Genomic DNA, 22,371 nt, shown 5'->3' with positions numbered 1-22,371 from the left:
GCAAGGCCATCCTGGTACCATCTCTTCAGGGAACAGGCTGCATGTGTCTTCTTTTCAGTCCAGCCATCACAAGGGCAGGAAAAACCGGTGCTGCCCAGAGCAATGCCCTGTCTGTGTCCCTGACCAGGCTCTCCACGGAGGGACATTTTGGCTAGGAAGAGGATGGGGAGCCTGGCAAGGCTTGGGGCCACCACGGCCAGGCACTTGCTGGTGCAGAGGTCCCACGCTGAGCTATCAACAGATGGCAGCATGGTCCCACGAGAGGCCGTGGGCATCGCCATGGGCATGCCAGCCTTGCACATCCCTCATCCCTGCCTGGAGAGCGGGAAAGAGAAGCGGATCTGAGCAATAAGAGGTACAAAAGTTTCTCCAGGACATGCACTCACTGTCACCAGTTCCACAGCTGTTCTTGCCTTGGGCGGTGACTTGGTGTTGCACAGCCATGGGAAGCGCCTGCAGAGTGTAGTTTTACACTGGTATCTAGTTGGCTTGGAAGCAAGGCTTGGAGACATCCAAACATCAACTCCAGCATCTTGTAACATGCTGCAGGATCTTGCTTTCTTGAGGAGCGGTTCACATTTGCTATGAAACCCCTCCCTAAGGGTTCAGCATAAGGTGGCTAGTGGCCTTGGAGAACATGGGGACAGAGATCGTTGGGCAAATTCATGTCACGGAGTCCCCGTGGTAGGGGAGGGTGACCTGTGTGTTTGCTTGGGAGAAAGAGAAGTTGTCCTCCCATTTACTCCATTTTTGGGATGCAAGAGAGATGATGGCAAACTGCAGCAAAAACACTGAAGACAATTTAGGAGATGGAGCATGTGGTGGATAAGAAGACGTGAGAGTTGTTTGGATAAGAGGATCTAACCATATCTGCCCCAAAGGGGCTGGAGGAAAGATAGAGACTCTGAGGAAAGTCCCAGGTGCACAGAGGAGAGACGGTGACAGTGGACACAGGTTACAACATGAGCTGGTGAGACGTAAGGAAAGCCTTCTTCACCGTGAAAGTGGCCAAACTTTGGCATAGTGGCCCAAGGCTGTGTATCAGAACAAAAGATCTCACTAGGCCTATGGTGACTGGAGTCTAAATGGCCTCTGGTGGAGAGGAAAACACCAATTAATAAAAATCTTGGAAATGAGGAAAAATTAGTCTTACCTGTGAAAACAGGTTTCCTGATATTTCTTGCAAGGATCTTTCCATTTTTTTTTTGCAATATCTCCAGGATTTTCACATTTCTCATTTGACTCCACAAAAATAAATAGCAATATTCCAAACTGCTAAAAAATTCAGGTATCTTGCCGAGCAAGGCCAGGAGCCTTCTCGCGCTTGTGAAACCCGCGTTTGTGTCTGTGCTACCCGCGAAAGGAAATCATCATTTCTAGGGGACATTGCCAGAGGCAAGAGGTGGATTGGTAGAGCCATGTCCCCCATATAGGAATAATAGCCATTAAACTCCTTGTTGCTATGGGGCTGCAATTTCCAGAGGCGATACCCATTATCAGAGCCCGGGCTGCTGGCGAGCGGTTAATGAGGGAGCTTTGAAAGGGCTCCGTGAAACATCCAGCTTCCCTGCAGACTTCTGAGAGGGGAAGGAAAGGAAAAGAAGGAGCCAACGCTGGAGCCAGCTGGGATCTGCAGGCGTGGGGTGGCTGGCAGCTTCACTATGGGCTCTGTAGATGGAGGAGAAACCCTTGCATGGAGGGGATGCAACGTTTTATGGGGTTCTGCTGGTCCTTAGGCAGGTCAGAACACTCTTCCCGGAATCCAGACTCTCTCCATGTGTTCACATCCTCGCGCTCGAGAAGCCCTTAGCCGAATACAATTCTGCAGGTTTATGCTGTCCACCCCATACACATTAAATGAGCTCTCCCCATAGGAAAGCTCTTCTTGCTTGTCAACCTACCCAAGACCAGCAGCTTGCTGAGCTATGAAAATGCAAAAATACCCTTACGCAACGAGTCCTGGTGGCTCAGGGGCCTGTGAACACATGTACTTTCCATTGCCCGACATCACCCCTGGAGCAGATACAGGAAACAGCCCTGTTCGGGTTGATGAGCATCTTGGACACGCTCAAGGAGATGGTGTCTAAACACAGCGGGACAATAGGAAAACGGAGATGAGAAAGAAGCTCAAAAAGGTGCAGATTTGGTTTCTGGGAAAACAGAAATGTGTTGGGTCCCTGCAGGATGCTGCTGGGCAGAAAGAGGGTGTAGGAGATGTGATAACTCAAACCACAGACAATCCCAAGGCCAAGTAAAGCTCCTGTAGTAATTCAGCAGCTGAGGCACAAGAAGGCTTTGGAGAGCCTGTTTCAGCCATCCCCCATCCCACAGGTTCCCAGGTCCTCCAGGTCAAAGACCCTGCACTAATTGACCTTCAAAGCCGGGGTCTGCATCACTTGGCACTAACTGGCCTTAGGAGAGGCACAACCTGTTGTGTGCAGCCTGTCACGTGCCACAGTGGGACAGCTGGGGGGAAAAGTGATGTTTCCTTCACTTTTTGCTGCTCCTTGGGCCAGAAGGATGCTCTGAGAGCGCAGGGCCTTGTGCTCTCAGCAAAGCCAGGGCTATGTCCAGGGATGAGAAGGGAACAAGCATGAAAGGCAGAATCTTCTGCCTCATGATGAGGGGTCTCTAACATGGGGCTTGCTTGGGTTGAAAGGAGGGACTTGTACCATGCAGAAGAGGTCTGCCGGGGGCATTCAAAGCCTGGAAAAAAAAAAAAAGAGAAAAAAAAAAGAAAAAAAAAAGGAAAAAAGGAAAAAACAGTGCTTTCAACTCTGCATTATGAATATTTTCAGGTTACAACATGTTAAGTGCAAGCCTCCTCCCCAGCACCCCCTTTTCCACTCCACCGCATTGCCTGAGCCATGAATTTACCAGGGATGCTTTCCTTCTGCTGCATCCCTGGGCAGATGTTGGGCTGCTCGAGGAGGGGTGAGGCACAGGCAATAAATAATCTGTGCTGGAGAGGCTGAGTGTTGGGATTAGTGCCTCAGATGCTCCTCACATCTGCAGCGTCAGGACGGCCCCAAATTCCTCAGCGCTGGAACCGGGGGGACGCAGTGGCCAGGCTGGTAAGAGCTCTGGGAGCTGCCTCTCCTCTCCTCTCCTCTCCTCTCCTCTCCTCTCCTCTCCTCTCCGCTCCTCTCCGCTCCTCTCCTCAGGATGGCTCGGGTTTTAGGGACTGGCTCTGGGGAAGGGACTAGAAGGGCTGGACAGCTCCTGCTGAGCAGCTGTTTGGTGTCCAAAGCAGAGCTCCAAGCTCCAGGTCTGGCAGAGGGGGAGTGGGGTGAGGACGGATCCTGGCAAGGGATCCATCCTGGGTCCAGCCCCTGAGGAGAGAACACGCTGCTGCCAAAGCAAATGCATTTGCCCTGGCCTTTGGCTCTGCTCTACCTCCCTGTCCAAAGGCTGTTCCTGTCCTGCTGCTCCCGCTGCTCCGGATTGAGCTTCACAGGTCCGTGCTAGTGGAAAACCTCCCCACCTTTCTGGCAGGGCTCCCCTCTGGCCCTGACCCCATTTCCCCTCTTGCACTAACTTTTCCTCCCCCTTCACTGCAGGGATTTATGCATTTTTCTCTCGTGGGGACTGGCACAGGGCATGAGAAGAGGCTCCCGAGCGGTCATGGATGGGTTGCAGCTGCGGGTAAGGGATCCCAGTGCAAACCACAGCCCTCCGCGTTCCCTCTCCCCAAGGCCCATGGAGCTGAGAAGAGGGAGAACACCAGCCCCATGGACATCTAGGTCCAGCCCTGCGGGGAAAGTCCAGGATACCTTTCGGGATGCAACCTGGAGCATGACGGAGCTCCTCCCCTACCCACCTCCATGTCTCCTCCTGGTCCTCTCCCCGGGCTGGCGGGGGCCACGGGTCCATCCCAGGGGTTAATCGCCTCCTGCTCAAACGCCAGGAGGAGATGAAGCTGCTATAAATAGCCCATGAAGCTCTGATGGTTTCAAGCCGCGATTCACACACATGGCAGGGAAGCATTAGAGAGAATTAACATCCAATCTCTCGGGGCACTTTCCTGAGAGCAAATACCACTCCGTCCCTGTCACTTAATCCTCTCTGCCGGGGGGAGATCTGCGGCACTTTGGGAACACCACAGCCTGGTGCGGCAGGCAGGGAAAGCCCAGGCAGGACCAGCTAAAGGGGGAAAAGCCGGAGCACCCCGTGAGGAGCGGCTGCGTTGAGGAACATGGCGAGGCACTCTACCCCGTCCCTCCTAGGCTGGAGATCAGCCGGGGCGGGTTTGGTGCAGCCCAGCGATGGCCTCCACGACTGAGACGGCTTCTGGCAATGGTATGCACAAGGGGGTATTCCCTTGGGATATTCTCCCAGACGGGTGCTGAGAGGGGCTCTCGATGGGGCAGCATGCGTGCTAGAGCACCTAGGTGGTCGTGGGGAGGCAAGTGGGGAGATTGTGAAGGTGGGAGAGGTCTCTGCAAAATCCCCGTTCCTTCTCCTCCTCCTAAATTGCGTAGATTAGGGAGAAAGAAGAGAGAGCGGGTAGTTAAGCCACACCAGGATTGCTCCTCATGCCTTGGTGCATGGTCCTGCATGAATGTGCATCCATTTGAATGCGTCCAAGAACTTGGTATGTCCTTCCCCTGCTATGCTGTGTTTATTCTACTAGCATTGATGGTCGCTGAGTAACGTAGATGAGATGGCGAAGCCAGCTGGAATTGGGTTGCTCAAGAAAAGAGGTCGAAAATTATCTGGGAAGCTCTGGTTTGGTGGGAGAGCTCCCTTACAATGAGGGAACTGAAGAAAATCATCCCATGACTGCTCTAGAGTAAAGAGAATCCCATCCCACCCCTTGCTGCAGGAAAGCAGCTTTGGAGACGTCCTCCAGCATAAACCACAACCTGTCAGAGTGTGAGTGATTAACCACGGATGTCAGCACATGGGCTGTCCCAAGCGCGGATCTGGGGCCCTGTTGGCTAAGGCACTGTGTAAGGTCGTGTATACTTCACTCAAGCTGGTTTTGGTGCCAAAGAGGCATGAGAACAGGCTGGAAAGGACTCCTCATTGCTCAGTGATAAGGCTCTGTTTCCTGCAGAAGCTCTTACATGAACCATCCCCTGTGTGGATTCAGAGAAACGGGCTATGCAGAAACCTAAAGGGAGCATTTGAGTCTGTCTATACCACAAACAAGTCCGGACAACCTTGAACAGCTTTGGAAAGTGGACCATATTGGATGCAAATGGCAGGCCATATGTTTCCTAACGCTAATTGCCAAACTTCCCAAAGCACCCTACTGACCCCCCGCAGTCAGAGAAAGAGCAGAGCTCGTGCTGAGGCACCTAATCGTTTGTCATCTGCTCCTTGTTATTCTTCAGCATTTCTGTGGTGGTATCACCAACCTGAATGGTCTCCAGCGGGGAGAGCTGCACAAACCTAGGATATTAGGGAGTTTTCCAAAACATTACTTCTGTAAATGCCAAGCTTACAGATGGCACATGATAAAATGGGAGTTGCAGGGACAAAATAGAAGGCTAAAGGCGGTATGTGGTAAAAAAAAAATCTATCATTTTGTCTATTAAAGATGGATTTTTCCCAGGCAATCTGGCTGGTGGCATTCATGAGCAGATAAGGGACTCTGGGAAAAGAGATTGGAAAGGATATCCAGGAATAAGTCCCAGTGACGGAGATGGGAGGAAAGGAGAGCTATAGAAAAGAATCCTGACATCTTGAGTGGGTCTGCAGGTTGTGGGGAAGGCAAGCTCCCAGCAGCTGGACAACTGGGATTCCTCAATGAGCACCAAACAGGCAGGGAGAAGAACATCTTGCAAACATCACGAAAAGACAAGAGGCCATCTCCAGTACCAGGCATTGGGATTTGGTGTCAGTCATACGTCCAGCTCTTGTGTTGCATCCCTCCAGCATTCCCTGGCTTAGTGTGTGTCCTTGCAGCAGCTGGTGTGTATGAAAGGCAGGTTCTTGCTGTTATTTCCTCTGAGATCCTCTCTCTTGTGCTCACAGCAGGCCTCCAGCAGCAGGGGCCTCCTCAAGCTCTCTGTTATGGAAGTGAGGTGGATCCACGTCTTGGTTGTCATCTTCTTCCTGCTCTCGGTCGCTATGACGGGCTGCTTCCTCTGGCAGTACAGCCTCCCCAAGGTGGAGCCCAGTAAGTAGGCAGCTTTGAACCTACCCATGGCTTGATAGAGAAGCTGGTGAGACTAATAAACACCTAATGTCCACCTAAAGCGGACTAATGTCCACTTGGGGACATTCAATCTACTCCTGTTTGGCTGACGCAAGGACGCCGAGGAGGTAGAGTTGATAGGGTACAAGTGTCCTGAGTATCCAGATCTCACTTTCTGAAGAAAGAACCCTAATTAGCGCTAAAATTCCTTTGTGTTGATTGCTGCAATCTCAATGGACAGACACAAACACTGTGCATACAAGGGTGGATCATACACAGTGCAAATGCATCAAATGCACAGAGACACAAAGCCAGAAATGATCTCTGGAGGTGTGTGTGTGTGAGTGTGTCTGGCCTGTGAGTGTGTCTATCCCTGTAACCTGCGTCCCTGTTTCCCAGGCCCCTCTGTGATGGAGGTGAGATCGGAAGCTGTGCAGATGTGTCCTCGCTATCCGGAGCCGGTTCCACTGGACCATCCCATCCCCATTCTGAAGGAAGCACTGGAGAAGGTCTGAGGGGAGGCAGAAACGGAGGCTAGGGGCTAGGACGTGTATTTTGCACCCGAGTATCTCCAGGGAAGGAGATGGGTGTAGAGGAGGTGCAGAATCAGTGAGTCTAGAATTAGAGGTAAAAATGCTATCATTTCACGTAGAGAACAGGTTAATAAGCAGTTGTTTGATCTAAAACTTAATGAATAAACTGCACTACTTGTCCATCAGGAGGTCTGGTGGGCACTCTTCAGCACAAACACATATTGAAACATACTTGAAGGGAGCCTAGGTACCAGCACCTGAAAAAAGGGCATTTTCACATCACCTCACATTCTGCCTAAGCCTATGGACAAGTAATGCTGTTTGCTCACTAAGCCTAACGTGTTTGGTGGCAAAACAAGCACCAGGGGATATTTAAAAACCCTGAGCCTTGTTCTCGCCCATCTTAGGACCTAAAACACTAGTGCAAGGAACAGATGTGTGCACCACAGTTTAAAAGGGAAAAAAACGCAATCATGAGAGCATTAGCATTTGGTTTCAATCATATGAGTATCATAGATATCACATTGATGAGCACCACTGTCTACTACACAGCAGACGTGTAGAGAGAGCCAAAGAGGGGGGGGAAATGGGTATTTCAGCAAAAGCATTTGAGCAGAGTTGAAGTGCAAGCTTTTTGCCAAGATACATTTGAAAAATCACTAACCTTCACATTGACCCTCAAGGTCTTGGCAGCAAACGGGGCTGATTCCTTGGGTCATGTTACAGATGAGTTGCATTGTAAGGCTCTTCACTGAGAAACTCCTCCTTTCCTGTCCTTCTCCAGGTGGATATGATGCTGCGCCAAAGGATTCATAACTCCGGCCTCCCGGCCATGTCTGCCATAGTTATCTACAATGATACAGTGCTCTGGACAGGCAACTTTGGGAAGAAGAATGGCTCGGACCCCTTCTCCGTGGTGCCCAATGAGTACACGATTTACAGGTAGGACAGATGTACCACAGTCAGGAGAGCTGGAAACAACCGTTACACGTGTTGGAGACCCAGTCTTTGGGGACAGCACCGCTCTCATGAGCTTGTTTTCTCCTGCTCCAGCTTAAGCTACTCCCAAAGTCATCCTTCACCCATGGCTTAATAAGTTGTTTGAGATTTTTTTTTAATTTAATCTGATTTAATCAGATTCTAACTGTATTTTAAATTTGCATACCAGTGAAAGTCCGAGAGGAGTGGTCCTCTTGCTCCTCATATAGGGCAATCACCAGGTTTTGAAGAGGCTGGGGCACAAATCGAAGCACTGGAGCTTGGCACAGGCTTTGCGAGCAGTGAGGACACAGGCTTTTAGTGCAGAGGATAAAAAAAAAAAAAAAAAAAAAGAAAAGTTCAGTTAACAAAATGACAGCAATTTGGAGGAGTATATTCTGAGAATGCAAAGTAGACCCAGAGGCTTATTCATTCTCCCAGTGAAGTCAAGGACATATTGGCCATTATTTTTTATATGAAGAGAGAATCAAGCCTGCATGTGTATTACAAACAAGCCAGCCCCTGATCTGTGTATCTATAAACCAAACCGAATGTTTGCTTTGTATTTACTTTCTTTAAAGACTTGTTTTCAATGATTTATAAGCTTGATAAATTTGCAACATATGGACTTCAATATGACTATCAAATGTTACCCTCAGAATAAACAGTTTTGGGAAGTTTCAACAGCTGTGATGGGCTGTTTTCTTTCCCTGTATCATGGTACAATCCCTGCATACAGGAATGCATGTGTTGTCTTCTAGAAGACCTTCTCTGTATCTTAATGCGCTCTCAAGCCATCCAATATCCAATCTGAATATGAAATGCAAAACTTTAATAGTGTTTTAATCTCAAAAATCCTTTTTTTTTATGGTACATTCCCTAACAGGATTGCCAGCGTCTCCAAGATCTTTCCTACCATCATGTTGTACAAGATGTGGGAGGAAGGCAAAGTCACATCGCTGGATGACCCCTTGGAACGTTACGCCCAGAACTTTGCCATTAAAAACCCCCTGGGGAAGCTGAAGGAATCAGAGCAGAGATACACGGCAGATGGACTGGTGTTTTTGGAGAAAGGCTCCATACCGCTTAAGCCATCGCCGGTCACCTTGCGCAGAATGGCCAGCCAGCTCTCAGGTGAGACCTACCTGCTCCCTACCCTTCGGAAAAGGCCAGGGAGAAAACGGAGCATTTAATGGGGATAAAAGCAAAGCTTTTGCTATGGTCAGTTCCCAAGGCGGGCTCTGCACCCTTGCACTTTCGCCCTGGTTTCAGGTGGGATCCTTGGCCACGTGCTGTCAGCAGCTTCATCGGGTGCTAAAAGCAAATTCCTGCCCAGGTGCCTTTCCAGCCCAGAGGGGCTGGGGAGCTGCTTTTCCCAGCCAGGGAGAATATGGATTTCCTCCAACACCACTGCACAACCTGACAGCAAGCTCCAATTGCACAACAGCTCTCACCTGCTGGTCCGGAGTGCTCTTATTTTTCCGAGATGCAGGGTCAAAGTGGCACCAAACCGTCTTTGCTCTGAACAGATAGACCTCAATTTCTGAGCTAAATTTAGCCGTCAGTGTGGTCCCTGATCTGGGATTCCTGAGCTATGAATAGCTCTGCACTTGCTGACAGAAGACTCTTTAATCTGCCGCTGCAGTTGCAAATGGGTAACTCCTATGTTGATGTGGAAGATCAGAGGGCTGGGGAGATCTCTAACCTCTTTCAGAAATAGAGTGCTCGACCTGGAGATTCCAGAATTTGCTGGCTGAAGATGCAGTGTGATAAGAGCCAGTGTGATAAGAGTCGGTGCAGCATTTTGGCTGGGCCCTGCACCGCTCATGGTTTAGCTCCCTTTCCAAAACTGTAGTAAATACCCCAAATTAGGACCTGCATTCCAAACAAAATATAAAGTCCAATACTGCAGGAGGGAGCAGAGCTTCACTTCAAGCTAACGCAGAGACTGAAAGGAGTAGGAGTAGGTTCCACTTAGCACAAAGATAAGTGTCATGGCACTGGATATTGTAAATATTTTTTCATTTAAACTATTTCAGTAGAAATTGATCTATTATACACCCATATGTAGTTTTATAATTGAATATTGGAAAAAAATAAACAGCCCAAATAAAGAATTTTCTCCCCAGTGCTTGATGTGTGCACTGCTAGAGTGAAGTTCCACCCCGTTAATCTTGTGATTTTCACATGTGCATGAATGACAGTATGAGTTTCTATCGTAAGTTATTAACAGCAGGCTTGTCACATTAATTAGCAGCCCATGAAGCTCAAATCAACGACTTGGGCTTTCTGTTATGCTCCCACATTCTCTGGTTTACCATTTCTGAAGCCTTTCAGTGAACCTCAAGAGAGAACCTGCACTGCTGGCAGGGAACTGGGTGACCTTTCCAGGTGGCTCAGCATTTTCTTTGCTGCCACTGTGAAAAGCAGAACATGAAGAAGCCCAGAGTCAATTGGAAGATGCTCTTTGTGTCTCTTACTGGTCATTAAGCCGCACAAATAATCACAGAGCAGAAGTAGAAAAATGCTCTGGTTCCAGTTCAAATCCCAAGGTCAGACCAGTTGGGGAAAAAGAAACCACGTGCTGCTGCTACGACAGAACAGGGCTTAATTCAGCTTTGCCAAGACTTAGCACACGCTCACTGAGCAGGTGACGGCAAGCCGTTTTTCTGTCATGCATCCTGCATGATTTTCTCCGAACCTGCAAATCAAAGTCAGCTGTCAACAACTGCAAGGAGGGTTTAATTCCTGATGTAGCTGAGGTTCTGTACTTGGTGAGCCACAGATCCGGTGCATTCTTGTACCTCAGCAAACGAGAGAGCAGCCCGTGGCATTTTTGAGAGTCCTGGCTCAAAGCTTTTAGTAGATTACAGGGTGGTGGAATTAAAAGTCAAAGGAGCTTCCTCTAATATTTCCACATTCAAAAATTGAAAACATTTTGATAATGCTGAAAAAAAAGTCAAAAATACTTGGGGCCAAGCCCAAAACGAGTCAGAGAAGTTCAAGTCTTACAGAGAGAGGGATAGTAAGCAAATATCCATAAACAAGTTGTATCACACCTTTGAAGGCCAGGGAATAGAGTCATGTGGGAATAAGGACAGGGATCTCCCCAACATTCCCAATGCGCTTGGGGTTGGTCGTGGTTTTGCTGTTCATGAAGACGTTTTAACCAAAATGCAGTAATCCCCTGTCAGTGCTGGGCAAGGAAATATATTACCTGGATTTGGTGGCCTGTGGCCGCCACATTGTGACACGCAGTCTGGTACGAGCTGGTTCCTGCAGCACTTTTGCCACACGTAGATGTGCTTACGTGGCTGTCTCTACCTTACCATTGAAGCTTGCTTTTTGTTCTCTCTTCACCTAACCCAGTATTTGCTGAGCTGTCTTTGTCTCAAGATGTTTGAACCTTTCTTCTCCATGGTGCAGGTCTGCCCAGGAGGCTGCGGTCTACCAGCCTGCTGTGGAAAGGCAACACGCAGGATGCTCTTGCTCTCCTGAAAGACGATGTGTTGGTTGCTGACCCAGGAACCAGGTCAGATGAATGCATTTGTGGGCTTTGGGTCTGGAGTAATTTCCTTCTTACCTGGACATTAGCCACACTTGGAGTCTCCATAACCAATGGTCATTCCTAAGTGGAGCTTCAGGTCATTTGTCTACACATACAGTTTTAGGTTGAATTAGTGGTTTTGGGGAGTGCCACATTTTTTAAGCTGAGCAGAGATGAATTTACGTGGAGAAATTTGCCTTGGGCTGTTGAGATTTTGCTGTAACTTGAAGTCTGTGAGGCTAGAAGGCTCTTTCTAAAAAGAAATTACATAGAATCACAGAATGGTTAAGGTTGGAAGGGACCTCTAGACATCATCTAGTCCAACCCCTGCTCCAGCAGGGACACCCAGAGCACGGGGCACAGGGTGGCATCCAGGCGGGTTTGGGAGACCTCCAGAGAAGGAGACTCCCCAGCCTCCCTGGGCAGCCTGTTCCAGGGCTCTGTCACCCTCACAGTAAAGAAGTTCCTCCTCACATGGAGATGGAACTGCCTGTGGTGCAACTTACACCCATTGCCCCTGGTCCTGTCACTGGCCACCACTGAGAAGAGCTTGGCCCCTTCCTCCAATACCCCAGGTCTGGCCTCCCCAGAGCTGAGTAGAGGGGCAGGATCCCGTCCCTGTCCTGCTGGCAACGTCCTCCTGATGCAGCCAGGATCCCATTGGCCTCCTTGACCATGAGGGCACACTGCTGCCTCGTGGTTAAATTAATGGTTTGATCATGGAAATTTTGCATAGATTTCTGTCCAATGTTGTGTCCCTGTCCTTGGATGTACTTTACAGTTTATTCTTACTAAAGGATATTCCTGTTCATTGCTATAGAAATTTTAAAATATTTTTCTTTAAATGTTGAACTTTAGCCCCATTTCAAATATTAAATGCTAGATCCAATATGTATTCATTGCCAGTATAAAAATGTATGCATTCAGCATGTTTTTATTCAGCCAGTGGGAAACAGATGGGCTAAGACAGATGGGGCCAAATTTGGGATCTATATAGACTTCACAAAAGCTGAAAGAAGAAACAAGACTGAAAACATTGTGAAATTTGAAAACATCTTTGAGAAGAAAATGTGCCCATTCTTATCTTCAGTCAAGTGTAGAGATTTAAAGTACTTTATGGATATTAAAGACTCAAGCACTCCAGCGTCTTTAGCAACTTAACATTGCTGGATGTTGCCTTGCAGGATTTTAAGTGCTTTTTAAGTGCTTTTACCATCTTACAGTAGCTTAGATACTTAAGAGTTTGTACCATGTTAGATCTCCAAAGAGGCTTACCTGGGATTTTGAGACCTTTAAGGTAAGCATCTCTACCTCTCAACTCTGCTCTTGAAAAGAACGAATGTGCTCTTAGTTGAACAATTATTAGCAGTAAGTCAAGATACGCAAATGTGAAGGTTTTGCGTTACATTTTTTTTGAGTTTTATTGTCTCTCTCTTTCTATGAGTAGAGATTAAATAACTCTGCTGATGTTCCCATAAGAAATTCCTCATTCTTTCTTCAGTTAACAACAAATCAGGGTAGCAGCATTGGAACTTTTTCTCCAATCCTCTTTCACCCCTTCTTTCTGTTTAGCATGGGATCTGATAAATGACAATCTTTCCCCAGGGGTGAAGGTCCTAGCCAGTGTTTTCACATGGTTGTACCCATATTGCATAAGGCTGATGCAGATATGTCCCCTTCTTTCTTTAGGTGCCATTACAGCAATTTAGCCTTCTCCCTGATGGCGCACGTGCTGGCCGACCACGCGGCGGAGGGGGAATACCAGCGCTGGGTCTCGGAGAACATCCTGGACCGCCTGGGCATGGAGGACACCGGCTTCGACATCACGCCGCCCATTCGCTCGCAGATGGCCGTGGGCTTCTACGGCAGCCGGCAACCAGCCCCACTCTACGACCTCGGCTGGTACAGACCTTCTGGCCAAATGTACTCCACAGCTGCTGACCTCGCCAAGCTGGCGATGGTCTTTCTTGGCACCTACCACCGTCGCCTGCTGGAGCCGGACACCGTGAAGACGATGCTGACCCCTTTGTTTAAGTGCTCCACTGAGTATTTTGCTAACAAAACCGGCACACCTTGGGAGATTAATGAGCAATTGGGTTATGACGTCATTAGGAAGGATGGAGACCTCGATGGTTATTCAGCTACATTCTCCCTCATCTCCAAACTCCGTCTCAGCTTCATTGTGCTGATGGCAGGGCCTCGGCCGCAAGGGAAGGACATCGTGACTCAGACGTATGAGTATCTCATTCCTGCAATGGAGACAGCGTTCAGGGAGGCAGAGAAAAGCTTGACACCTCCTCCAAGCCCAGTCCCTTATGTTGGCTACTACACTTATTCCAACCTGACTTTCTATGAGATCAAAGTTGGACCTGGTGGGGTGCTGGTCATGCAGCAGTTTGGGCCTCACGTTGAAGAGCTGATCCCTGAGAAGTACAGGACAATCAAGCTCCACCACTTGGAAGACCGAGTGTTCCAAGTTGTTTTTGACAAGGAGTTCCCATGTGTTCTGCACCTGGGCTCTGCGTCCATCTCACTGGAGACTCAGGATGGGCAGCTTTTTAATTTTTACCCGTTTGATCGCAAGGGCTTATCTCCTGGTTTTGACGCACCAGGGCTGAACACGTACAACGTGGTGCGTGTACTTCGTAAACCCGTGTTCTATAGCTGACTGTCCCCTCTCCTTTTCTAACCATTTCTGGGAGCTGGCTCCAAATCTGTGTCTTCCTAGACTTTCCTCTCTGTGTGGTTTTATGGATGCCGCTAAAAAGGGGAATATGCTCTCCAGTGTATTTCCTCCAACAAATACCTTGTGTTTCACTTCCAAAAAGGCTGCAATGTGTTGCCTGCTCTGGCAGTGCATGGCCGGCTGGCTCATGACTTATAGAGCTTGGAGAAGCATCCACTGGAAACGGGCTAGAGAAAAAAGCATTTGGATGCCACAGAGAAATCCCAGCACTTAAGTCTTCACACAATGATCCTGTCCCTTTGATGACCATTGTGGTAACTGGCTGATATCATCCAAGGGCTGAGAACTTACCATCTCTCAGAAAATATCTCCTCTTCAATCCTTGGGTTCTTCCATGGCCCTTCAGGAGTCCAGCTGTCATGAACAAGATTCCTTACCGGATTTGCCAAAAGCGTAGTGTGCTAGAAAATGCCACCAGCCCCATACCAGGCCTGATCTGTGATACCTGGCAAATGAGAGGTCCATTCTTCTCCTGGGTTGTGGCTATGAGGCAGCTTCTGCAGAAGCTGCAGTCACGTAAAGGAAATGGCAACACTTAAGTACAGATGTTGAAGTCTAGTAGAGTGTATAGGACCATATCCTGGTCTATTCCAACGGGCTCAGGTTTGTGACTATCTCAGTGCGCAGGCAGATGTGTGCACGTGTGCATTTATGGCCATGCAGGATCACTATGCAGACAGTGGAGGTGACGCTGTTTATTCTGCAGAAAAAGGTACATCTCTAGAAGGAGGATGAGGTGGGATATCAACTGCAAGTGCATTAGCCTCAGGTAATGCCACATTAAGGCTAGGTGCAGCCACAAGCATCCTGCAAAGCCACGGGTGCATTTTCTTCTCCCGTCTTCTGCCAGCTCAATGTTAAGGTAGGCAAGTGACATGTCATTGATGGCCAACCTCATATAACTGTGAAGTGAGCAGAGTCAGACACCATGACTGCAAGACAAGGAAAGCAGCACCAGCCTTGGCTCCTCCAAAACCCTTTCATGTGTAGGACAGCGTTGTGATTACAGCCCTAACTGGAGCCTGAAATAAAAGCAGAGAGGCAGAGGAAGATAACTATTACTTCATATAGAAAGCTTATCTACAGAGAACAGGCACAGCTGTACGGCAAGAAAATCCTGGAGGCAGCACATGGAATGGTCCTACTAGCACTGTCTTCTTTCATCAGAGGTTTTTGAAGCCCATATTCTCCAATACTGTCCCTGGTTTAAGGCTGGAGCCCCTTGTGGTTTGACTTTCTGCTACTGCTTGTTTACCAAGGGTCTTGAAAGAGGACATGTCCCAGAGAACGAGGAAATAAATCTCCCTGACTCCCCTCCCTTTTCCTCTCTCCCTTCGTTTTTATTCTGTGTCGTTCCTCAATCTTCCCACTGAGCAGAGCGACCATCAGTGAAGGCCTGTAAATCTAAAATTCACAAATTCCCTTCCCTGCTTTTGTTCAGACTACTTCATTTCCCTGCTAAGCACACAAAATAAAGTCAGCCTTGCCTTACAGGCAGTGGCAGTTGCTGCTGTATCCGTTTCCTCTGGGCGTTGCAGGTGATCACATTTCACACCTTGTACATCCTCATATGTTCAAGTACTTAAAGCGGTCTGTAAAAAAAAAAAAAGAAAAAAAAAAGCAATAAACTCTATGTAAACTCTCACCTCTGTCATGTGTGGTCATGCCCAGAGATATGCAGAGGCTGCAGACAGACTAGCTGCGCGTTCCTCCACTGTCCTGGGGCAGGTTTGATGCAGCACTGCTCTCTCTCTCAAATTAGGACACCTAAAAACTTACCCAGGCATCCTAGTATTGGATTCTCCACATGGACAATTCTTCTTGCTGTCCTTCATTGTTCCCAAAGTTATGTGTGAATTGGGGAAGTGAATAAAGCAAAACCATGGTAAACAAACCCAAAGCATCTTCTCAAGAGATGATCCTTGTCTCTCAGGAATTAATCTTACGATTCCGTTTTGTGTATTGTAGCTGGGTGTAGATGAATACAGGCAATATTGCTTTTGTTCCCTACTAGGTATAACCAAAGCTTTGTACTTGGCTGTAAGGATCCTTAAACTGCCAACAACCAAGCCAGTAAAGCCTTAGCCCCCACTAGCCACTCCCTGAACTTGAGTGTTGACCAGGTCAGAGATGCTGCGAAATGTCCATGACAGGACCTTGTGCAAAGTCTATAATCCCCATAAATGCTGTTTTGGGGAAGAAATCGAACTATTTTTCTCATGTCTTCTGATGATTCCAGTACCCAGAGTATGACCCTCCCTTCCTCTGTTCTTGTAACATAAAGACATATCCCCCAAGCTCATATTACACATGCACCCTACTGGAATGACCTTTTATCTCAACTTGATGTGCTCCAACGCATCTAGTCAATAACAAACATTATCTTTTGGATAACAAACAGAAATAATTTTGAAAAACAATATATTGGAAACGTAATAGAAAAAAGGGGAAAAAAATGGTCTTGTGCTAAAATCAACACAATTTAATTTCAAAACAGAAATATATATGTGGGGGGCGTATATATTTATAAATATATGGTTGGAAGGTTTTAAGATGCTTTGGCAGAGACATAAACAGGAATTGCTAGAATAGCAGTTCATGCGTTTGATGCAGTCAACCAGCCAGTGCTGGAATGGTTTGAGGCTACATGTGTTCACCCTGTCCAATAAGGACTCTGAACACCTTCCATGGCCATTTGGACAACTTGCTTACCTCTAAGCACTGTCTGCAGACCATTGTTTTCTCATCCTACTGGAAACCCATCACAGATCCAAAGGCATCTATTCTACTTCTTCAGTGTTTGGCAACCAAGAGCTCTCATCGCTCATACTAAATATGAAAAATAAGATCAATAACGGAGAGAAGTCCTGTTGCCTCTGATAAATCTCTTTTAATAGGCACTTGGGAGGAAAATAAATGGAGCTTGGGAGCCCAGATTGACCCATGTCTTGCAGCTTCTCTCAGAGGTATCACACATCCTCCTGTTAGCTTTAATTCTCAACTTGCAGTTCTTCTCTGAGTACTGTGAGTCTCTCAACTTCTGCCTTTCTCCCTCCTTCTCAAGCTGTCCTCTTCATCCAAGGCTCCACATTGCCTGTTGCCACAAAGAGCAAAAAGGAGGGAAGCAGGGATGGGAATGCCATCATCCCACCCACTTGCAGGCCATCGATAAGAGCTCTCCGGCAGATGCCGTGCCTCCCCTGGTAGCCGTTCCTGGTTCAAAACCCAATTATGAGATGCAGGATTCAATGCCAACTCTTCTTGGAAGCTGCTCTTTTGGCTTTCATTTAGCTCATAATTTATTCCTCTAAGGAGCGATATTTCTGCTAGGGATGGGCAAGCAGATTTTGCATAATTTTGGTTCCACCTGAGCACTGGGGATTAGATTGCTTGATGCAATAGGCTCCTGCTAACAAGAGGCTGGAGAAAAAATGGGGAAAGAGGAGTCAGCAGGAGCATGAAACGAGCACAAAAGGGAGCCAAATCTAAAAGTAATCTGGAATGCTGCCTGGGATAAAAATGTCCAGTCCCGATTTCCAATCACACTTAGCTAATTATTGAAAATACTGATGAAAACATAACATAGACATTTGTTTAAATAGAAAATCAGAGAGATAGGAGCAATGTGCCACCCAACAGGCAATTGTGCACCAGAAGCGCATTGTACTCTGCATTCACCTAGACTGTGGGCTAAATGATCTCTTGCTGGCAATGCGAGGTCAATTCCAGAATGAAAAATGGATTACCTCTCACCACATGCATGCATAGCCCCTGAGCTGCCCTACCACCTCCTGTAATAGCTAGTAAACTCTTTCATGGCATTTAATGCAGATTCTCTTAGGCCAACGGGTTTTATTGCAATTGCAGCAGGTTCAGACTCAAAATCCTTGTGAAAAAGGAAAAAAAAAAAAAAAAGTTAAGCTTTCCCTTGAAAGCCAGCAGGCTGCACAGGATCAGTTCAAGGCTACAGCAAAATTCAGCTTTCTGGAAGCAACGTTTTTATTCCTAAGATGAAAAGAGCCAATAAAGCTTAGAGGCTTATAGGACTGGACAACACAGAGGTCTTTCGGCAAGAGGAGTGGTTTGGTAGGGTCTCATTGGGTTCTTGGCTGGTGGGTTCTCATTGGATTCTTGCAGTCATTGAGTTATCTATCCCTTCATGATACTCTGTACTTCTTATCCAGATCTTTAGTCATTAATTAGCATTAATGGTCATCACTGGACACCAAAAACCAGGAAGAGGCTGAATCTGCAAGAACACCTTTGGTGAAGATTCACAGGTGTCTGAACGAGCATCAGCACCACAGTATGCTCCTGCCCATGTATGGTTGGGATTTAACCCATCACTCCAACAGCCTGGAATGCGAACAGCATGGAAGCAATCCAGCCTAAGCTAGGTGTCCTTAAAACCACCAAGGACTTTCCACATGGAAAACAAATGCAGAAGATAGTCATGGGGACAGTAACAGAATCCCATGTACCAGGGCAAAATTAACACACAACTTCTGTTGTGGAACAAGAGTCACTACCTGCCGACCAGTTGGTTTTACACCATGAGACACCTGCGAGGATGCCCGCTGGAGCAATCAAAATTTGTTTCAAATGAACTCACTCACAGCATCTTTTTTATTATGTTATTTAAAAAGTATTATTGAGTTGCCAGGAATTAAAAAAAAAAGGTTTCTTTCCTTGTAGATATTTTAAGACTTTGACAAGTACCTCCCCTCCCCACCATACCCTTTTCTCTTGGTAATTCATGTGATGTTGTGAAATGTCAATCATGGCAACGACTGGAATGGAGCTTCACTAGCCTCATGGTTGAATAGTCATTTTTATGAGTCGGGTTTTATATCAAAGAAGTTAACAATAAAGGATTTCTTTAGATTGCGTGTGATACAATTCTAATTCTTGACTGATTTTTTTTTTCTATAATGCATTGCGGATATAGCGTCATTTTTGACATTTCTGGCAAGAGCAGATATTGCTCTCAGTTTCTTCATTAAAAAAAATGAGCAGGAAAATATGTGCGACTTGTGAATAATACAAGAGATTTACTACCACTCCCTATACTTGCAATACTCATAAATTTCTTCAGTACTTATTTTTGGCAATAAGACTTTGCAGCTATGGTGTGTACAATACTGCTATGGGTTGATCACCACCGTTTTAGGATACCTGGCTTTGAGGACTGCTGCCAACCACCCTAGAAGATAGGTCTCCATCAGTCCATCACCTTTGCAACAGCACCCATTGCCTTTCCCTGCCAAGGAAATGGGGAGAGAAGTGAGGAAAAAGAAAACGGAGGAAGAGCAACGTGGGCTCCACATGGGTCCAGCTATGCACTTTGCTTATATGTCTACCATGGCTCAGTTTTCCTGTTTTGCATGTCCAAAGAGAACCTTGAAAGGTTTTAACAGTCTCTTCTTTACATATTTATTGATTACAATAGAAGTTCCCTTTCCATCTGTGCAGAATTTTTACAGACTAATACTAGAAAAGAGGAAGTACTAAGGCAATGAGGCCAGGCCTACTAAGATGGGAAGAGATTTCTATCAGTTTGCTTAAAGACAGATTTTCTTCTATATTTTTTTTTTTAGGCTATATTTTACAAATGACTATTTTTATTTGAATGCGTATTTTCTAATGAATCAATGGCCCTTATTTCTTATTTGGAAGCTGAGCACAATCCCCATTTTATAGTGAGATAATCTAGTAAATATAATGGGAAAAAATATTTTCTATGAGGATGCAAATGTGTATGAAAAATTCTGTAAATTCATGTAAATAGATGTAAATATATGCCATTGAGGATACAAGAATTGCCCATAAACTTTTGTTATGAATATGATATGAGCATCTGTTTGCTGTTACTATCTCATTCTCTAAAGGGAGAACATAGCAGCGCATTAAAGCTGGAATTCCCAGAATTTTCCACTTGGGATTTCACTCCCGATCCTGTCATCACAACTGCTTGGAAATGCATTGAGGGAATTCCTGCTTAGATTGCAGTTGGAGAAGAAGAACAGCGTCTGGCAATGGCCCAACGGGCTGCTCCATGGGTTTAGGAGCTTGTCATCCCAACAGGAAAGGGAAAACCCATGGAGGGAAAGCAATGCTTCTCTCTTAAAAAGAGCTTAGAGCTCTTGGGTTGACATTTAGCCCCCTTGCCTCGCCCCAGGAAAGCATTCCTGATGGAGAGGAAGAAATCCCTGCATGAAGCCCATCTGCAGAGGATTGCCCAGCCGCCGGCACTTGGTTTCTCTCAAGGAGACTGCAGAGGATGGTGAAACACGCTCAGAGGGAGAGGTAACTCTAGCAAGGCTCTCCAGAAACGTGAATCTGCCTCAAAGAAATTCCCAGCTCCTTGGCACCGGCCGTAAATCTCAAGGTCAGGGAGGAGAAAAGAGTTGTAGAACATACCCCGCTAACTGACGGTCTGGCTGGAGGCCACGAGGAGCTGCTCCTTTGGAAGGGAGCAAAGGTACTTCCCTCCAGGGATCAGTGAAGCAGTGCTGATGTCAGGCATGAGCAACTCGGGGACTGAAACGAGAGAGAAATTTTATGGTAGAACCAACCCCAACCCAGTAGTCTCGCGAGATCGTGCGTGATGAGATATTTTATGAGCAAAGACTGGAAGGGATTGCTGTCAACCCAGGGAGGTAGATGCGGCCTCCTGTGGTTTAGAGAAGGTGTGGGGTTGGCTTCCTTGCATACCAGGAGATAAAACACACACATGGGCATGCACAGCACAGAAATCTTCTCCCTTGACGGATGCCGTTTGTTCTTGTAATAGTACCCTGTGTTATTACAATGGTTCACTCCCTAGCCTTTCAACACAACAGGTCTCATTTTTTTCAGTTCCCCACTGATAGATATATTAAAGAAGATTTGGGGAAATGCCATAAGCATAGCACAAAGTGTGCATCCCTTGGAAGCACGACTGGGCTGCCAACATATCCACATCTGGTCCTGTGATGATGCTCAGCATCTGTGAGGTCCTGGAAGGGCCCCAGTTCCTGCCTACAGGAAGGGGAGATGGGATTCGTTAGCTACAGAAGGAAGCAAATGACCAAAGATGAGCTGGAGGGACCAATCATGCCACGTGACGCTCAGCCAGGACATGTCACCTGTCCGAAACGTGAGGAGACAGAGATATTTCACAGCGAGATAGGGAACTGCCAGTGTAGTGCTCAGGAAACGCCAAGGAAAGACATTAAAACCCACCACTCTCTGGCACCCAGATGCCTAATACTACACTCAGAAGCAGCAGTCTGGATCTGTGATTCCAGTCCTCCCCTGGTCTGGAAGGAAGTGCTGACACCAGTTTCTCCTGCCGCAGGACTGCTTCTAGGGATACCTGGAGAACGTGGAAGAGGCATGGAGACAGTAATGAAAACACCTCACCTCAAAGCCAGCATGCCAAGCAGCAGTCCCCTCTTGGGCATGGGCAAAACCACTCCACAACCTCCCAAGGGAAGGTCCTCTCACCAGCAGGAGCTCCTATCTCTGCTAGCACCTCGTACGTATTGAGCTTATCAGCACCGGTGCTTGCAGAGGTTAGCAGAGGGTGATCCATGCAGCTGGAAGATCTGGACTTGCTTACATGCATGTCCTCTTTAAGCATCCCGGGATTTTTGCAAAACTCCATGGCCCGTGTGGCTACATGTAGTCAAATACTCCTGCTGATGGGACGTGGCATTTACTTGCCTGTGCTCAACAACGCTCATTAAAAATTATTGACTGCATCTCTGGTCTACCAGCAAAGAGCATTCCAAGGAACAAGCATCTCCTCGTAGAACTCATCCTTCACAGTTTGCTTTCATCTGCGAATTTAGGAAGCAAAATCTGTTCGGTGCAAGGTGTTAAATGAAAATATTGAGTAGTGTTGGCCCAAACAGACTCCAGCAGGATCCCATTTGATGCACTGCTCCATTTTGACAGCGCGTCATTCATAACCCTTCCCCGAGCCTGTCTTTCTCCAGCCAGTCTTACAAGGATGTTGTAATTATTCCGTGATAAGATAATTGTCTCAAAACAAGCACAATAAACCCAAATTATTCAGCTAAGGTTACACTTGAAAGACATTCAAATATGTCTAAGTGGGAAGTGCATAATCTAAACATCCAGATAAGGCTCTTTCAGAGCTGAATTATTTTCTTAGGCAAAATTATTGCAGAACATGTGGGTTTCTTTTTAAAGATAGCATGAGTTGGCAGCAGAGCCACAAAATGTGTCTCATCACTGTTGGCAAGATTTAGGGCAATTTGAAGTGCTTTAACATCTTTTCTTCCCTAACTATATAGGTGGATTATTTTGATGTGCAATTTTTTGCTCAGAATTCCTTGAAGTTACCAGGCATGCAACAACAACATCCCCGTGGTGATTTTAACCCTCCCCAACCAGTGTGCTTTTTTTTTCCCCC

At 46.9% G+C, this 22,371-nt stretch overlaps 1 protein-coding gene across 1 annotated transcript; it reads left to right on the top strand.

Annotated features, from left to right (window-relative positions):
* Positions 1–6,053: 6,053 nt before the first annotated feature.
* LACTBL1 (lactamase beta like 1) lies at positions 6,054–13,946 on the top strand. The gene is made up of 6 exons (XM_026051058.1): positions 6,054–6,127; positions 6,545–6,654; positions 7,463–7,620; positions 8,543–8,790; positions 11,083–11,188; positions 12,893–13,946. Exons 1-6 carry the CDS (start codon positions 6,079–6,081, stop codon positions 13,869–13,871), a joined length of 1,650 nt encoding a protein of 549 aa, XP_025906843.1. The 5' UTR covers positions 6,054–6,078; the 3' UTR covers positions 13,872–13,946.
* Positions 13,947–22,371: the final 8,425 nt, after the last annotated feature.

This window comes from Nothoprocta perdicaria, unplaced genomic scaffold (assembly GCF_003342845.1).
Source record: "Nothoprocta perdicaria isolate Ctin4 unplaced genomic scaffold, notPer1 scaffold_72, whole genome shotgun sequence".
In the NCBI taxonomy this organism is placed as follows: domain Eukaryota; kingdom Metazoa; phylum Chordata; class Aves; order Tinamiformes; family Tinamidae; genus Nothoprocta; species Nothoprocta perdicaria.
Note: the sequence above shows the minus strand (reverse complement) of the source record. Positions and strands in the feature narration are given on the sequence as shown.